At 39.5% G+C, this 13771-nt stretch overlaps 1 protein-coding gene across 10 annotated transcripts in view; it reads right to left on the bottom strand.

The window, feature by feature from the left end:
• Positions 1-13771, bottom strand: part of cacna1da (calcium channel, voltage-dependent, L type, alpha 1D subunit, a) — a 44628-nt gene that overhangs the window by 30295 nt on the left and 562 nt on the right. For all 10 annotated transcript variants that reach the window (XM_077726373.1, XM_077726374.1, XM_077726375.1 and 7 more), the window contains exons 2-7: positions 11915-12386; positions 11448-11553; positions 3228-3367; positions 1363-1535; positions 696-848; positions 147-343 (exon numbers count right to left, since the gene is read on the bottom strand). In XM_077726373.1, coding sequence (XP_077582499.1) covers positions 147-343; positions 696-848; positions 1363-1535; positions 3228-3367; positions 11448-11553; positions 11915-12240 — 1095 coding nt within the window. In that variant the 5' untranslated portion in view covers positions 12241-12386. The remainder of the gene's footprint in view (positions 1-146; positions 344-695; positions 849-1362; positions 1536-3227; positions 3368-11447; positions 11554-11914; positions 12387-13771) is intronic.

The raw sequence follows: 13771 nt of genomic DNA, 5'->3' as shown, positions 1-13771 counted from the left end.
CATATTTAGCGAGTCAATCACATGAGATGCCTCAGGAAATTATCAGCATCATCATCATCACGATGTCAGATGTGTGATCCGAGCCGACGTTCGGGCTGAAGGCGCCGAACAGTCAACTCGGCAGGTCGGCTAAAGCAGCCACTCACCCAGTAGAGCACGTCGGTCCAGCCTTCCATAGTTATGCACTGAAACACAGTGAGCATGGCGAACAGGAAGTTGTCGAAGTTGGTGATGCCGCCGTTGGGGCCTTGCCAACCTTCCCTGCACTCGGTGCCGTTGATAGGGCATTGCCGCCCGTGCCCTGAGATAGCGCATGGAGCAGCATCGTCCTCTGCTATGATGTCTAGGAAGTAAACACATCAGAGAAAATAGATGTAAAAAGCAACACTGTCTTCTCATAATTAGAGTAAATGCGTTTGAAACACTGACACTTTAAAGCATTAAATTGGGCATATACAATAGAATAGCAAAGTTGAGTGATTAGTGATAGAGTTGTCTCATTCATGCACTACTGAAGAAGTTCTTGCTATTTTACAGCCAAATCCAGACTACCCGTTGTCATAAAAGCATGAGTTTGGGTGTTATTTTTTAAAAAGAGCGAAAGCATGTTTGGAAAGTTAAGGTTATGGTCGAGCTTTGCATGAGTACCATTCAGTCAGATAAGCAAGTTGATAATATAACTAGAATTTGCATACCTGAGCCAGGAAGGTAGCAGGTTGCGTGCATTTTACCAATGAAGAGCTCCAGGCCAATAATAGCATAGATAATTATGACAAACAAAACCAGCAGGGCAATATGAAGAAGAGGGACCATGGCTTTGATGATGGAGTTCAACACCACTTGTAAACCTAAGAAAGAGGAAGAAATTATATATAAAATAATCATGCAGAGCCCTTTAAGAGCACATACACTGGGTGGATCATGTCAGGATTCAATAAGGTAACCCTGTTTTATCCTTTGCTGACTCATATTTTCTGCTCTGTTGGCATTGTGTAATATTTCGAGTTGTTTTATGTACAGTAATACCTTGAAAAACAAATGACTCAATGTATGAGTTTTCAATACGATCTTTCTAGATATGAGAACAAAGCGGTGGTTGCAGACAATTCAACACAACTCATGTCACAACAAGCTGCAGATTGTCAAATGAAATAAATCTTCAAAAGCAGTCTTCAGTTATTTGAGGATACTTCTAGTTAGAGGTTACAGTAACTCTAAACAAAGAAAATTACGTTATCTAAAAAAAAATACTGTGCCTGAATGTTATTTCATTGTCATTATTTTTAAGACACATAAATATGTTTAAAAAAGGGCCCGGTGGAAAAAGTATGACAATTACTTTTAACATGCCACAATACTTACTGGGTACTCCTGAGACCAGCCGTAGGGGACGCAGCACACGGAAGGCTCGGAGGGCTTTTACATCAAACCCACCGGATTTACCACCGTGACCGTGCATTGATGGGTGGTTTTCTTCTCCCTCCATCTCTGCCTTTTCATCTTTGGTCAGAATCTCCAAGACAACACTGAAGAGTCTACCAGTAAGGACACAAATACCAAATCATAGTACATATACAGTACTGAAATGTAAAATATTGATCTGCTTATTTCCTCAGTTAGCTCAGACAGTATTACCGATTACATGACACAAACAGGTAGTGTCCAAAATCATATCCACCATTATTAAATAGTCAATAACATACAGCAATCATCTCTCCAACCTTTGAAAAATAAAGCGTTTATGGGTTATTTTTCTAGTGAATGAGATAAATCGTATATACTCTATTTTCCCCTTTCTTTGCACTTGCAGCTTGCCAATTTCAAACAAAACAGCTTACTCTTGTTAACCCCTCTTACTAAGTTTTGTGAAAAGGGCTGTCACTTTTTTTTAACAACCACCCACCAGGCATATTGATTTCACCGAGAAACTGTTTGACAATTACTTACCAGTACATCTTCACATATTGCACTCTGTCCCAAAATAGCACATAATTATACGTTTGTAGAATGTAAGGCTGTTCTGGCGTTGTATTTTTTCAAATACCAATATTGTATAATTTCAGTTTTTTAATGGTACAAATAAATTCAGCCTGTGATCCAGAATGGAATGCATTGGTGTAAATATCATATCATATATATAAGTATCTAAGCATACCTATACATTGCAAAATAAAAAATAAATATTTTGAAAATAAAAACTAATATATGGTAAAATACAGGCAGCTGTGGCTGCCAGAATAGTACTGTTTAAAAAAAAAACTAAAATCTCAAGGTCTTATTCGCACTTTAACAAAAAGCTACCATGAATAGAACTACATTTGATTTACAGCAAACAACATTAAAGTAAAAGGTTTAAGTGTAACCAATCTAATGGGTCCCTTTCCTATTCTCACATATTGAAAAATTGGGGATTGAACTCCCTTTAAAACAGAGGGATTTTGGGCTTCTCATTTAGCACTTTATGACATGTTTGTGTAAGTTCAGGATAGATGCTGATGTCTTCAAATGGTGACACTGAACGCCAGTCGCCTTATTTGCTTATGTCACTGCCCCGAATGAGTGGCAAAGCTTGGCGGCAAAGCGCCTGTCTTCGCATGTGAGTGCACGCCAGATCAACCTTGCATGCCACACAAAGACAAGTGATGTGACCCAGCTACCCAGTGGAGTGTGCATATTAGAGGAGAGGTTCTTATAAGACAAGAGAGGGGAAATCAGATGAAGGGCAAAAGGAAGGAAAGACAAAGATAGCAAAGAGGGTAATGCGAAGGTGTTAGCCATGAAGGCAGTCTGAACGATGGGAAAAACAGATTGGCGCAGAAATGGAAGTGGCTGCTGATAAAACAAAACTGTTGCATGATGGGAGAATGTGAAAGAAAGACAGTAAGTGAGAGGATGGAAAAGATGGGAGGGAGTGTTGGAGGAGAAATGGAGTACAGAGGGATGGTGACTCATACCAATGGTGGTAAAGCTTTGATTTATTCTCTCTGTCTTTTCTGGGTCATATTGTGTGGGTGTTTGAGGGTCTCTATTAGGGCTAGGCCACTTGGAGCACAAGCTTAAGCAACTTTAACTTTTTGCACCGCCTGCCACCTCCTTCACAACTAGGATTGTCAAACTGCTAATCCGTTCAGCCAACTCATAAGGCATTTTTGAATCAACAAATGTCACACTGAGAATAATTATTTCAAACCAATGATAAATAGAAAAAAAAAAATCTGAAGACTTACCCAATGACGACAATGACAAAATCCAGCATGTTCCAACCATTTCTCACGTAGGCATTTTGATGCATCACCAAACCATAAGCGATAATTTTCAGAAAAGTCTCAATTGTGAAAATGATGAGGAAGGCATACTCAACGGTCTCCTGCAGACAAAAAAAGGGAAAAAAAGTCAGCTAGGATTAGTTCCAGCACCGCCCGGGAACCAACATTTTTTGAGGGACGGTTGGCAACCCTACTGTACATGGAAACAGACAGACTGATTGGCCCACATCACGGGTGGCCAACTTTGATTCTCAAGAGCACTTATCCAGTCTGTTTTGCATGTCTTCCTCCACCAAAACACCTGAATTAAATAACTGGGATCGGTATGAAGTTTCGCTACAGCTTGCTGTTGAGTTGATCATTTGAAACAAGTACTCAAATGTACCATTTCTGAAAAACAATAGCAATGGTGTGTATGAACGGCCATAAAACCAGACTTTATCTCGATGCAATGTGCATGACACTGCACACAAGTTTGAATTGTTATCTCTCACGCAATGCACAACACTATTCTGATACTAAGTGACTGAAAATGTCTCTTTCAAAGCCGCAGGGTCAATGTAAACGCTGTGGCCACCAAACAGTAAGTCTCTATAATCTCACATGCGAAGCTAATACAAAATACAAACACACTACAAATACAAAATGCATATAGAAGACATAATAACCTTCTTTGCCTGAAGGAAGAATTTGAATCTGCTTTTATGTCTTTTCTGTGGACTCCACGAAATGCAAGCGCAATGAGTGCTGTAGGCCTCGTTTTCCCAACAGTTTACTGAAGATTATAAGGAGCACTTAAGCAAGAATAAGAGACACGGGCCTCTTGGTAGAGAAGGCAAAAGGTTGAGAAAAGCTTAAGGCTCTTGTGTCCATATTAGAGCTGTGTTGAAGCCACATATTCAACAGTGAAGACAAGGCACTTCTTGTTGGAAGACTTTAGATGGAAAGCAATACATTGTAATTTGTTTAAATAGTTTTATGACGATCCATTTTTGTTCTATGGTACTTGCAGCCAAATATAAACTGGGACCTGGGTGCCCTCTGGATTGGTAGACAACCAATCAAGTGTCAATCAAAAGACAATTCAAACACCAAGATAGGACGGGAGACAAAGACTTGGTTTTCTTCATATACTAAAGGACTTTTTTTTCCCAAACGATCAAGTGGTAGTTGATCGCGCTCAACATAATAAACCCCTCTCCAATAGACTGTGGTATGCCAATATAATGACTATACATTCCTGCTCGCATAAACCGCCACGGTGAACCGTTGTAGCCAGAGGCACAACTCAAACACTTCACAAAAGCGCAGCTGACCATATGACAAAGCATGCTAATTGGCTGAACTATGCATTCTGCTAGATAAAATAAACACACATACGACTGAGCCAGCCAGACAGCACTAATGCAGAGCTGTTAGCCATGTAGGGCCGCAGGGCCAGTGAGACACCGTGAAGGTGCTGTCAGATCACTCAGATAAACCGTGATCACCACTTTGGGAACACTTACATTGGGTAGCAAATGGGTCTGATCCTAAATTTGATCCAATGGCCCAGGGCCATTACACCACAGTGTGTCTGGCTATTACCTACCTACCTTCAGAAGTTAGACTGACCAGGCCAGTACAAATTTTAAAGTAACATTTTTTAAGGGTGAAGAAAAAGCATTTTAGGAGTTAAAGTAGAGGTACTATGGTATCCACCGATTCAGCCTTGTTGCTTGTAGTTATCTGGGAGAGTCTCCAGCACCCCCCACAACCCTTGTCTGGAACTTGAATGGATGTTCAATGGCGTAAAGGTTATTCAAACAAGCATGTCAATAAAATACATTTTAGATTTGCCCTAAAAATAGCATTGCATGATAAAACTTTTCCTTCAAGGTTATTATACTTACAGAATCTGATACAGGCTCTTGCCTTGAGCGAACATGCAGTGGGGAAACAGATAAAGTGATGATGACATTTTGAATCTGATGCTACACACTGTGAAGAGAAATGGATTCTGTGGAGCTACCAATAACATTCTACCACTCCATATTACTTCCTCATAATCTCTCCATCTCCCCAACTACCACCAATAAGGATCAGTCAGTGGCGCAAAAGCCATGGATAGTTCATGGCTATTAAAAGTTTGTGTATACCCAGGTTTCCCTACATTTTTCATGACACTGTATGCCCAACCCATCTCATGCCAATGTAAAAATATAGCATGGTGAGGAAATCATGTGTTCTGTTATCCACATACTATCTATTTACCACTGTGTATAGTTGTACCCATATGCCTGTCAGTATACACTATATAAGGGTCCTTGTGCTACGTGCACTCATGCGTACGTGTATAAGTGTGAGCTGTGCGAGCTGTGGGGGCGTGCAGGAGTCTGCCAAAGACAGTTTTGAGAGCAGGTCAACTCAAATGTACCCACACTATCACGTGATCCTTTTCCAAATTCAAGGAAACAATAAACACAAACTTATTCTAATATACTTCAGTGATGTTATAAACTAAGCAATGTTATCATGGCAAAAGCTTCCAAAGACAGAAAAAAGCAAGCTTGCAATTTGTGCATCGATATGCCGAAGGATGTTTGACTAGCACTCATATTTTGTTATCTTCAGTGGGTGATGATGCCCACACTGGTGAGAAGATATTCCTTGATTCTTTATAGAACTTGCTGTTCAGCAACAGAGGAAAAATGGCTTGGGTGGGATTGATGATGATGATCGTAGCACTATCGATTGTGTGGTGTACCCTGCTCAACACATTGCAAGTTGAATATCTCAACATAATTGGCCACTTCGTGCATTTTATCACCAAACGGATGCCAGTAATGGGGAAGCGGTAGAATTTGAGCGCGACCGTCCAACCAGAAGCCAAGTTTCTGGGCACTTTTGATATTTACTACGGAAAAATGGCTGATTAGGTCCAACCGACAGTGATTTCCTTATTCGTGTGCATTTACTTGTTACTGAGTTCCTTCTTGGGTTTTTTTCTGAGTGGGCGCAGCATGATTTTAAGTTGTTTGTTTATTTGTGTGTGTAATATGTTTACTCAGCTGCCACCAGCAATTCCATCCTATTGGAAAACGTTTTTGCATATCATATTCATTTTGATGGCTTAATAAATATTGTTTTTCTCTTTTTTTTGCATACATATGTAGATATGTATGCAGATATTGTACAAACAAATATGAATACTACATACTTTTGAGGCTTGTAGTATTAGGAGGTAGTATTAAAGATTGTGGAATGGATTATGCTGGTTTAATGTAAAATATGCTTCTAATTTAGTTTTAAATTACGAAACCAGGTGCCACTTTATATAATATTTTATTAATATACACCGTATATGTTAATAAAACATTTTAAGACAGATTTCCAGGCAAGCGTCATTTGTATTTTAAATACCGTTTTTGCTTTGGGAATAATTGTTTATTGAAAAATATTAATAGAATTGATCCCTAAATATTCCACTTGCGAGACAGAAATCTACTTCACATACCAGAATTATTATTATTACTAAATTATTAAACACATTGAAATATTCTTACTGCAGAATCTGCTAACCTAATGGGAGCGAATACTTTCAGACGTCTGTCATTCCCTTTTACAGAGGCCTGTATGACGTAGTCTTAATGCATATTACTATAGCTGTACTGACACTCAGCATCCATCACAAAAGCTGTACAGCTTCAACTAAGTTTGCATTCAGTCTTGCTATTGCTCTCCTTCTACCCATCTCCCAAATGCACACAAACACATGCACACATATACACACAGCCCCAACACACAGAGGCATAAACATTCAAGATAACTACTAGGGACAGGGTTAGTGTGAGCTACAAATGAGCAGCTGCATTAAGTGACTAAACACAGAGTTGAAGCATCTCTATGGGAGACTGCAGACATTGATCCTCGCACCATCCATTATGCAACCAACCCCTCTCTTCGTCAGCAGACACAAGCACGCATGAATGTTTGGGTAAGATGACACCCCACAAACACAACACCTCTCATGTAGGAAAACGTTTGGATGCAACTAGAAGGAGAGTTATAGTATGTTTGGAAGGTAAAAAAGACCACTACTTTAATGTTAACAAACAATCAAAATGCCATGGATGGGCTAACAAAATTATCATTAAGACTGCAACCTAGATTGAGCAGCAGAATGTCCATTGATTTATCATCTCATGCATAAATTGCTGATTTTTTTTAATGACATTTAGATAATATATATAATGAAGAGTTCTATTTTTTGTTAGGAAACATTATAGAAAATATATGGAGGCATTTTCCAGCCACAGGAATTCATAAAGTGAACATTCATTTCAATAACCATTAAAGATTTCAAATACTATTGAGTGCACTAAATTCAGCAATACACTGCAGATTAATGTACTGTACTTCAGATTGTTAAATGTAGTATAACATTTGCCATTTGTATTTTTGTGTCTTACTGAACTGTACGCTTGCAGCTCATTTCTCCGTACTTATCTTGAAAAGTGAGTCAATAAATTTAACATTGATAGTGTATGAATACATTAACGAACCCCCCCGGGATTGGAATACACAGAAAAATGGAAACAGGAACGAATGCTGTACTGGCTTTATCATCAACAGCATACTGTCATGCACGAGGACATTTCCATCCCTCCATACTTTTGTCCTTTTGTCCCCAGTAAAATAAATAGCTCTGCAGCATCCGAGTTATGCAATAACAGTGATACGGGCAAACACCACATAAGACCACCAGATGCAACGCGCTGGCTGTATGCCGCGGCTTTCCAAAGGATGAGACGCATGAATCACATTCGGCAAGAAAAGGTCATTGTTTGTCTCAGCTACCTTCGTCAGGATGTGCCCGCGGTGTTGAGTCTCACGTAGCTAAAGCACATGTAACCTTAAAGCAAGGGCGGGAGAACTAAAGTCTATTTCCTGTCCCCTTGAGCAGGTAATTATGTAGGAGACACAGTTGCTTAATTTGTGTTTATGTTTGTATTACTGCACAACAGTTAAATTGACAAAGCAAATGCAGCAAATACAAAGAGAGTAATAAGGAATGTTGTTGTTTTCATGCATAAGCAGTATTTCTTATGTACTGTTACTCCAGAGTGCCTATTGATGGTCGTGGGACCCCCATCCTTGGCCCTGTGTTCTGCCAGAGGAGGAAGCTACCATCTATTTTTAAATAGCTGCTACATTAAACCAGGTCGTGCTAACAAGAGTGACAGACTTTGCAATAATACATAGCGGCAGCTCTGCAGTAGCTCCATATTACTTCACAGTACGCAGTAAAGTGCATGCATATAAAGATCAGACAAGTATTAATTAATTTCTGCACATTGTTACAAAACTGTAGCACACATAAAAAGCAAAATGAAAAGCAAACATAGCCCCCGCTTTTCAACTGGCAAAAAGAGATAACTCTTTTGAAACAATACATTGCTGTCAATTTGGTCTATGTGCAATTCAATTGATTTGTTTCTATTTTCAAGATGTCAAATTAAAAGGTTTTCATTTTCAATTTCATAGACTGGCGAGTGGTTGTGTTCCGATTTTGAAAAAATTATAAAGGGGAGTTAGAGGACACTTGCCACTGTATAAAGTGCCTTCAAATAACCGTTAATGAATTTCAGTAGGCTTTCTCTAACATTTTTCTTTCAGCATGAGTCTAAAGTTCTTTAGATAACACTTTAATTATTTTTCCCAAACGGTTTATAATTTCTTCTTTCTTGTCTTGGCTTCCCTCACTCATCGGGCCTCCCCCCCTTGTATCCTTTAAGTTTTGTGGCATGCATCAGTCCACCTGCGAGGCCTCAAAGCAGAACATCTAACTTAACCGCTGCAGCACCTGCTCTCAATGTTCAGCCTCTGCCGCATTATCCCTTGTTTATTATGCGCATCAGTGTTGACACTGCAGAATTAAAATAAAGTCCTGTGCAAGCACTGTAATGGTGCTGAAATGGGCAAGTTGAAACAAACTGTTTAAAAAGATGAAATAGAAAAACACGAATAACAAAAGCAGTGGAAAATTGCAATTGGTAAGGATTTGCAAAGGAGAGCAAAACTTATGTCTCCATTTGTGCAAAATAAAAAATAATTATCCCCATCAAACCAACCTATTATTCCATTTTTGTATCACCGGCTGCTAGCCGATTTGCCATTGGGTTTGATTAAACTCAAAGTAGCCAATATGGAATGCTCATAGACAGTAATGACAGTCTATATGTACAATCAAGGTAAATGGGCTATTACTTATACCGCTTTTCCAACTTAAAAGCCACTCAGAGCACTTTTACAATATTTCCTCACTTACCTACTGGTGAAAGAACATCAGAAACAAAGTAAGTTATGTACTTTGCTCAAGGATACTTTGATACTAAGAGAAAATGATCTAACCCACAACCTTTTTGGTTTGGAGATGACTACTCTTCCACTTAGCAATACTGCCACATACACAGTTTTGCTACAGCATCATGCCATGGATGTAATTAGGTAAAGTTCGTAAAAATCAAAGTATTTTAATATGGTTGCATGGTTGTTTTCATGTACTATCTGTCAATGAAGGTTAAGATGGTGCTTGCTTTAAGTATCTTATCTCGTCCTCACACATTGTACTCTTGTCTTCGGGTGCATGTTTATCAGTATGACATTGGTGTCAGCTGACATTCAGGCCTATCAGCGAAGATGATGTTCACAAGATGGTGTGTGTGACGCTAAATACTGACAATCCAGAAGATGCTCATTCACTGCAATGAATTATTGTCATGTGATTTTCAGGAATTGTAATATTGGCTGGTGGAAATGGCTACATTTACCACTTGCATGGTTTTCAGTTCCTGATCCATGTTGTCAATAGTGCAAAATATGGGTACTGCACCACACCTCATATGTTCTTTCAATTGAAATAAAAATAAAAACACTTTGCCAGTATGTGCCACAACATGTGGAAAACAGGTTACAAAACACTTTAATATCCAAATTGCTGTTCCAAGATATGTAAAGCTGCCCAACTTACGAAAGTTCAACTGAAGAACAAGTACCTTACTTTAATATTGCAGCACTTACAACAGATGAACCTGAAGTGCCTGCCAAAGTTACCACGCAAGACAAGCTCGCTTGCCACTCAGCTTACTCAGCAACATCCACACAGAATGGCCTCAAGCACACCTAGTTATCCTATATTTTCATTTTAAATTCTCATGCTGTAGTAGCTTTCCTATCATCTATCTCCCAACACTTAGCTGGCCTCCCATTCAACATCTGTCCATCTCCTCTAAAAACAAAGCATGACAACAGTGTTCCTCACACTGTATGCATTAGGTAAAGTCCTTTATGGCCTACTTTGTCCTGTGTACACAAACACGTGAGGTCACCCTGCAGGAAGGAAACAGGAGCGAAGTAGCACATCCTGCTTATGTTAGGCACACCTAAGCTGTGGTCGAGATTGTCACAGCAGGTGCAACTTCATTACAAACAGAGGCCCTCTGTCTGGTTTTGATTGTTGGCAGGTATTTCAGAACATTTTATTTGTCTGCAGACAGCTAAATAAGCTTTCTATCAATCACAAAATACTACAACAAAATTGTGCTGTTGCAAAAAAAGCCATTATTATCTGGCTTTTGGAGGATCCACAAAGCTCAGACACTAGTCCGCAGACAAAAGAGAATTTGCCCACAATAATACTTAACTGAAATAAATTGTATGATAACACAATGTGATGTAAATAAAACAAAATTATGAAGCACCAATCTTCTACCCCTTGTGAACTGTTACAAGGTGGCTAAGCAATAAGAAGTGACATCAGCAGCCCGCCATAGTGTGAGTCACATGGCAGGTAGGTTGACCACCCTGTGTGAGACAAACACTTGTGTGTGGGAGAATGTGTATGTGAAGAGCATTCACACACTTCTCCAAAGGTAAGCGTAGTGTGACAAAATGCCGTTGGTGGAGCTGAGTAAGCAGCTGTAAGCTAAACCAGGCTGGGTAAACTGTTCTTTTTCTCACGCTTCAGCATTTGAAACTCCCGCATCACAAAGTATATAATAATATGGTAGGTGACAAGAGGAATTAGAAGGCAAACACTCTCCTTAATTAAAAATTCCAACAACATTTTAGCATTGTTTGACTGCATGCACAGGTAAATATGTTATTGTAATATCAGATTGATAAATTTAAGGTACTCACCAGGTCATGGTTTGTGGAGTTGGAATCATCTTCTGGAAAAGGTACATAGACAGCTAAGGCCATACAGTTGGCAAATATAGCAATTAGTATAAAGATATCAAATGGCCTGGTGAAAGAAGATTAAGGAATCTGAACATATTGGTACAATGTTTTCAGAAACATAATACAAAATTATCCAAAATGCTGAAAAAAATATTGACTGTAAATCAAAATCAGTTTATATAAAGTTAATATATTTCCAACAATATTTGGCTTCACTATAACTCTAATCAGGCATTAGGTTGAAAAATTATTAATTCTAGCATCAAAATCTGTACATTTATCTACATTGTAAAGGCAAAATATGAATGAGATATAGCTCATATAAAGGCAACTTCAATGAAATTAGTTTTTCCTGATATTGTGATTGTGTATTTACTAAAATGTTAAACATGCATCCAGTGTAATATTTATGCAGAAAAGGATACTTCCACTCCACCAAACTGATGCAGGCCCTACGAATGGGATTGTTGAGGTTGAGGCAAAAGAGAGCCCTCGGCGGCCTGCTATTGGCATTACTGCCCTGTTTCTTGCTCTTTGCATACTGTTGCCGTTTCTTCTGTGCCAACGCACCCACCGGGATGGTCGAGGAGGCAGGTGGAGCAGCTGACACCGCTGGCGCCACTTGCGCCACTTGCGCCGGTGCCGGAGCTGGGGTTGGGGTCGGAGTAGGTGCCGGAGCAGGGGTCGGGGCAGGTGTCGAGGTTGGAGGGGCTTCCGGGACTGGAGCTGGGGTAGGCCCGTTGGCGCTCATGGTGTAGGTGTGGCTCTGTGAGGGGCATCCAGTGGCATGGATCTGCCAATATGGGCAGGGACACTAGTTGGGGGTAGAATGGTCTGACCAATTAGCTGGCAAGTCACCAGGGGCAGCGACTCTGGTGCTGCTGGCATAGTTTGCCTCTGTAAGACAAAAGGGAAATGATTAGCCTGTTATCTAATGAGTTACATTTCAGGTTGGTTGATATTTTTGTGCTATCCCAGACTTGTGAGTACCGTATTTTCCGCACTATAGGGCACACCTTCAATAGATGAGATGGCCTATTTTAAAACGGTTTCCATATATAGGGTGCACCCAGTAGACAGTAAAAGTAGTGGTTGGAGGGTTACAATATTAATCTATATACAAGATGTATCTGAATATTCTCTCTGCAAAACAAACTAATTCAGGCAATCCTTCCTCATTGGCAAATTGTCAATGGATTCAAATGATCCGGTGCAAGAAATGTTTAATCTTTTTTTACCTCAGTTCTTTTTCTCGTTTCCTTTGGGATACATCAGATCACGCCCATTGCACAATCGCCATTTTCTTTACAACGGGCACCTGCCTAGCATCTCGCCCTGCTGATAGAAGCGTGTGTCACAGGCTATGCCACAAATCTTTGTTGACAGTGATTAAATTTGATATTTATTCTACACATGCTCACAGCATTGAAAAACTTTAGTATGTTTGTGTCATGTTTGTCCTTATACAGAAACCATATTACCAATACTAATATTAAAAAACATATTTCTCACCGATTTGGAAACCTATGCCCCTTATGCCCTACCATCGACTGGCCATCGATTCAGGGTGTCCCCCGCCTCTGACCCAGAGTCAGCTGGGGTCGGCTCCAGCACCCCCTGCGACCCTAATGAGAATAAAGCTGTTCAGAAAATGAGATGAAAATGTCATGCAAATGAATGGAAAATTCTTAAACCGCTCCATTTTTAAAATACGCGAACCACCAATAAGCTGCAATTTCCGATTGAGAAATCTTTTGTGGAAATATGCAAAATATATTCATCATATATATTCTAAAATCGACAAGCCTCAAATGAAAGGCATGCAAATTTTCAACATAAAGCATCTAATATTGGTCTCCTCACTTTTGTTACCAAGTCCTTGAACTACAAGCAGGCCCCAGAGCGGAGCAAGGAATAGGAAAAAGGTCACATTGCAGTGATGCTCTCTTTAGACTCTGTCTTCATAAACCGGTTTGCACAATAACATGTGATCCACAGTGTTATGAAAAATGACAATTTACAACAAACATCTCATCAACAACCATTTTTTTGCCGCATGTGGCTATTATGGATGGATCATACAAAAGGAGGCTATGAAATAAAATATGACTGTATATTGTAGTTAGATCGGCATCGTCGCTTGTACACGTTGACGATCACTGTCAGATAAAATTCTATCGTTTCTCCTTGAAGCATGACAAGGTAGGACAAATCTTGCAACCAAAAAAAAAAATGCAAGGAAAAAAATTTAATGCAATATGTCGCACATATTGCACATTAGC

The sequence above is a fragment of the Stigmatopora nigra genome, chromosome 10, assembly GCF_051989575.1.
Source record: "Stigmatopora nigra isolate UIUO_SnigA chromosome 10, RoL_Snig_1.1, whole genome shotgun sequence".
NCBI lineage: Eukaryota > Metazoa > Chordata > Actinopteri > Syngnathiformes > Syngnathidae > Stigmatopora > Stigmatopora nigra.
The sequence above is the reverse complement of the archived record's forward strand: the minus strand, read 5'-3'. Positions and strand labels throughout refer to the sequence as shown.